Here is a 4,992-nt window from a genome sequence, read left to right as displayed (position 1 = left end):
TTGCTGGCCTATTTAGCATTGGAGATGCTCTAACACATTGTTGGAAACATTTACAGTTGTGTCAGTAGCGACCTGTCGTATCGCCGATGTACATTTCAGCAACGCTAAAGACCTCAGCTGCTCAATTTTGTCCGACTACTGCATGAAGTACTCCTCATGAGTGGACAAGGTATCCACTATGCGCACGAATAAATCGAGCACATAAAGATTCGACGAAAAAATTCACCATCCCCACTGTAGATCCTCGAAGACACAAGCCCTGCGGGGACAACTTCTAGTTCCTGGTGAAGGGAACTAAACATTTTCCATATATATTCTCAACTGGGAAGCCCGAAGATCCCATGGACTTCATGTCTGTTTTTGGCAAACTTGAGATAAATATGCCCTTCAACTGTTTAGATTATCATGTAGACAAGTTTATATTCAGGCTTCGTTTGGTAACATGGAATTATGGTGTGGAATTAGAATTGAATCCTTCAATTCCAAAATGAGTGTAGAAAATGAAACACCTCAACAAACTCATCAACATATCAAATTATTAAAAACTAACTCTAACACACCACTTAATCATCTACGTCGTGTCGCAGAAACAGAGATTTGCGCATACGAAATTGGCGCCGGAAAACAAATGTGCTTTATCATGACTCGTCGTAAAAATATAACCAATACTACTAGACTTGTCCTTCAATTAGAAAACTACTAGTGATGTCGCTTTAATTGCAATATTACTTAAATGTACATGGTTTGAAACTTTAATTTTTTATTTTAAGAAAACTACTATGAAATTTCCAAAAACCCCTTAACCACACATAGACTTCCATATCTACCATCTTATTAAATCATTCCCTTTCTCACCAAGAAACAGAGAAAGAGAGATAATAAAACCTTCAATCCCCTATAAAAATCCCTCTAATAACATAGAATCAAAACACATGTACAACAACACACAAGAAAAGTCTCATGCACAAATGCCAATGGACCGATCACCGCCGTTTTCGTCGTCGTCCTCCGACAGCTCCCAGTTCTCCTCCACAAGCTCGTCACCGGCCAAGAGCACGAGGGTCGTCCTCTCCATCGAGTGCTTGAAGGGCTCGTCGAAAGCCGACGAATGGACCGGCGATATGCTGCAGACCGGCGACATCGTGGAGGAGCTCAGGATCGGAAACATGATCGTCAAATCGCCCTTCAAGAATGGAAAATCGGGGATTCAGAAAATCCTGCACGGATCATTCAAGCAGAAGGAGACGTCAATTCGGGTCCGGGTCAGGCGGGGCTCTGATGAGCTGGCGGAGCTCCAGGCCTGCATAGTGCCCGGGGACCAGTTCGTAGGGAGGAAGCAGTACGTTCTCCGAGCGATCGACGACCCGAATTACGCGGTGGGGTTCATCGATCGGACGGAGAGCGAGTGCTTGGATTTGCAAGGTCAGAAACTAAATATCTCTTTGGTTGACTTTTCAATGCTTGATATTTAGGAGACTTTTTTGAACATGTTTTCACCTAGTTTGGTAGCTTTCCATTATTTTGAAAATATTAAGCTTGGCTATTATTAAATTCATAATTTGATTTTTCTTTTCTTTCGATCGTAATAATTCTTGATTAATTTAAGAGACTATATTTGTGAATGAGATTATTTACTCCTTCCTTCCATCCGAAAAAATAGGTAGCTTTTGCTATTTTTGTATGTTTTGTAAAATTAATTATCCTCTTCCAATTATTGTAAGCATCTCTTGCTAATGAAATAGACTTCATTTTCTACTAACAAGCACCTTAATAACATATCTTTTTCTTATCTCTTTTATTTCACAAATTTTACATTAGGACTCGCATCAATCACAAATTCTATAATATGAAGGCATATGTATCTAATAGAATTGCACCAGAAGTCTCTCTATATATATTTCGTCTTATTTTAATTCAATACTATGATTGATGATGCGTGCACCATTTTTGTTCCTGAAGAATGTTGCTTTGTACAAGTGTAGGAAATCATATGGCCACATTCATGTTAGTAGTTAGTAAGTTGTATGCATCACTGTCTTCTAGAAACCCTATAAAGATACAACTAAGTTAAAGTCAAGTGGTGGATAGGGAAATTGATTATTTACAAAAAAGATACCATGTAGCCCATGGTGTTAGTTTTTTATTTGGTTTTTGTTAGATCCAGGTTCGATTCTTCTTTTCTCTTTCACACTACGCGAACAGCCACAAAGAGTTGTCAAATGTGAATAAGTTAGCATATAGCTAATTAAGGTCTACTAGTTCCTAATTAATTAGGGTTTATTATTTTTAATTAAAATTACTGAATCATAAGTGTAATTGATTAATAACAATTGTAAATTAATTGGCTAGGGGAATTCAATGTAGTGTGGCTTGTAGAAATTTATGGTTAGAAAAATAAAGAAGCAAAAATGATGGCCTCGTTATATATTTGGGTGATCGATCATGTATGATTCTCCCATGTTCAAGGATAGTTCGTGTTGCTTATTAGTTGGAAAAGTAGACAGAGAAAAATTTAGACGACTGAATTGAAAATAGCAAAGTTGAGAAACCTGAGATAGAAAATTCTAATAGAATATACATTGTATGTGTAAGCCAATCAACGAGGACTAAAGTTTGACAACTTGTGCTTCATTATTTGACTTAGATGTTTATCATTCTATATTTCAACTTGCTTCATCCACCTATTTCTTATAATGTGGAAGTCACTTTCATTTGCCCTTTGTTCGATTTTATTCTACATTTTTTTGACTTTCTAAGGTTCAACTAAGTTCGGCTACACAGTTGACGTCAGGACGAAATCAAAGTAAACTGAAAAATCATACTCTAATAATCTATAATACTACCTTACCTTTATTTCGTAAAGTTTATCACTTTTTCACTCGATACGAGTTTTATGAAATGTAATGAAAAGCATATTGCAAAAAGTTAGTAGAATGTGGATCCTACTTTTATATAATATGAGGTTGGTTTACTGCCAAAAATCTTCAAAGTAAAATGTGACAAACTTCGTAGGACGAATAAAAATGACAGAATGTGAAACTTTCTAGAACAAAGGGAGTATAATTTTTTGAATAATAGATGAATTAATAACTAAAATTGACAATTGAATACTTGAAAGTTAGATAATCTAAATTCACCAGTGCTTGGAAATGTAGTACTAAATGTGTTAGGTTTGAAAGTTGATGAAAGATTTGCATTAATTTTGTGCAGCCTCAAGGACCTCAAGAATGGTGAGTGCACTAGAGAGGACTCCGCTCCAGGACGGATACGTGTCGTATCCGTGGGAGCGGAGGCTGGTGGAGATGCTCTCCATCCCGAATTCGAGCAGCTTCTACTCCGTCCTCTTCTTGCCAAAATCCTCGGACAAGGCAAGCGCACGCTACAACGACCTAGAGGACACCCTTGCACGAGCCCACTCGTGGATCAACGCGTCCCAGGCATCCGGGGTTCCTATAGTCTTCATGAATATCCAAACGGAATCACTTCTCACCAAGGTAGGCACACATCTATATATATATATACATGAATGATCTGTTTATGCATTGGTGAAAGGTATATTGATTTGGTTTGGTTCAGATATCCGGAGACACGGCTTCTTCGACTGTAAATGCTGGATCGCTGTCTGACCTGTCAAATATCGCGAACACTAGTTTGTATGGGTTCGAGGACTACCACGGGGTGGACCTTGGTGTGGTGCGAGCCGTTCGTTTGTGGTTCTCCCCTCTAGCCGGGGAGATCCCCATCGAGATCAGGATCAAAGACACTGATACCAGGCTTGGATTCGCTATTAGCAGGACGCAAGAGGTACTTATCTATCTTGGAGTTATCTAAACTAAAAAAAAAAAAAGAAAAATTGTATTCTTATCGTGTTTTGTCTTATCCAAGTTCCCTAATAAAATAAAATAAAAATTGATTAAGTAGGGATTCATCTATATATCATCGGTGATTGAGGGAGCAGACGACGCGCCATCAGCTCGATCGGGTCTGAGCAGTCTATACAAGCAGGCATCCCGAACCTCGCGCCTGCTGGTTGTGTCGCGAATCTCGAACCAGAAGGTGCTGCCGTGGATGGTATCTGCCACGGGCGCGATCCGCTGCTTCGACACCGTGTCCCTCAGCCAGAAACTATCGCTGCACCGCCACACCAGAGTCCCGATCCTCGTGCACGTGTTCCTTTGGGACCGAAGCGCCAATAACGCGAATGTGGGAAGCATCAGGGCCCGAGCCATGTCGACGTCGCCTCCGTCCCCGCCATCCACGGAGGCGCATCTAAAGATGGCGGCTCGGGGGGTGGAAGAGGGAGAGGAAGAGGACGATGAGGACTCGGATGAGGAGGAAACTGTAGCCAGCGAAGGACAGGAGGATATTACGATTGAACGAGATACAGCAGGGGAATTTTCGTTCCGGTTGCATGATTTTGCTCTTAAAAATAATTGGGTGTGAATATCGTTTAGGGTAAAAATCTGTTCTTTTGTTGTTGTTGAAGATTTTTGCTCTGTTTATGGTCTTGGATTTTTGGTGTATATAAGCGTCTCAGTTGATTAGTTATCAGTGTGAGTTGAGTTCCTAATGATGTTATTGATTCTGACGACTGATCCAACTCTCTGTCAGATACTACTCACTCCGTTTCTTCATAGTTGAGTCATTTTACCATTTCGGAAAATTTCTTCATAGTTGAATCGTTTCCTTATATAGTAGTAACTTTTTCCTCTCTCTTACTTTACTCTCTCTACTTTATTCACTTTATACTTTATTCTCTCCACCTTTTCCTCTCTCTCACTTTTTTATCTATTTATTTAACACATCCAACATTCATTTATAAAACTCCGTACCGAAAAATTCCGCCTCAACTATGAAGAAACGGAAGGAGTACTATGTAAAGAAAGAAGCAAGAAATATAGGGAGACCAGAGAAAACCATGAATGCAGTTTTATTGCTTGGAAGATAAATTAAATAAGAGTAATTGCAAAATTGCTCTATGTCTTGAAGATA

The 4,992-nt window shown here is 39.4% G+C and overlaps 1 protein-coding gene across 1 annotated transcript; it reads left to right on the top strand.

Annotated features, from left to right (window-relative positions):
* The first annotated feature begins 840 nt into the window (after positions 1-840).
* Positions 841-4,718, top strand: LOC148932619 (uncharacterized). The gene is made up of 4 exons (XM_089063744.1): positions 841-1,422; positions 3,211-3,494; positions 3,577-3,804; positions 3,922-4,718. Exons 1-4 carry the CDS (start codon positions 933-935, stop codon positions 4,441-4,443), a joined length of 1,524 nt encoding a protein of 507 aa, XP_088919870.1. The 5' UTR covers positions 841-932; the 3' UTR covers positions 4,444-4,718.
* The last annotated feature ends 274 nt before the right edge of the window (positions 4,719-4,992 follow it).

The sequence above is a fragment of the Salvia hispanica genome, chromosome 2, assembly GCF_029641045.1.
Source record: "Salvia hispanica isolate PSC_SH4W2 chromosome 2, Shi_PSC_v1, whole genome shotgun sequence".
NCBI classification, from domain to species: Eukaryota; Viridiplantae; Streptophyta; class Magnoliopsida; order Lamiales; family Lamiaceae; genus Salvia; species Salvia hispanica.
The sequence above is the reverse complement of the archived record's forward strand: the minus strand, read 5'-3'. Positions and strand labels throughout refer to the sequence as shown.

What these genes read in the sequence shown, in the direction of transcription:
- LOC148932619 (XM_089063744.1), top strand. Translation starts at nt 933, where the DNA reads ATGTACAACAACACACAAGAAAAGTCTCATGCACAAATGCCAATGGAC. An exon ending in CGAGTGCTTGGATTTGCAAG is followed by an intron (nt 1,423 to 3,210) that starts GTCAGAAACTAA and finishes AATTTTGTGCAG; the next exon opens with CCTCAAGGACCTCAAGAATG. An exon ending in CTATTAGCAGGACGCAAGAG is followed by an intron (nt 3,805 to 3,921) that starts GTACTTATCTAT and finishes TTGATTAAGTAG; the next exon opens with GGATTCATCTATATATCATC.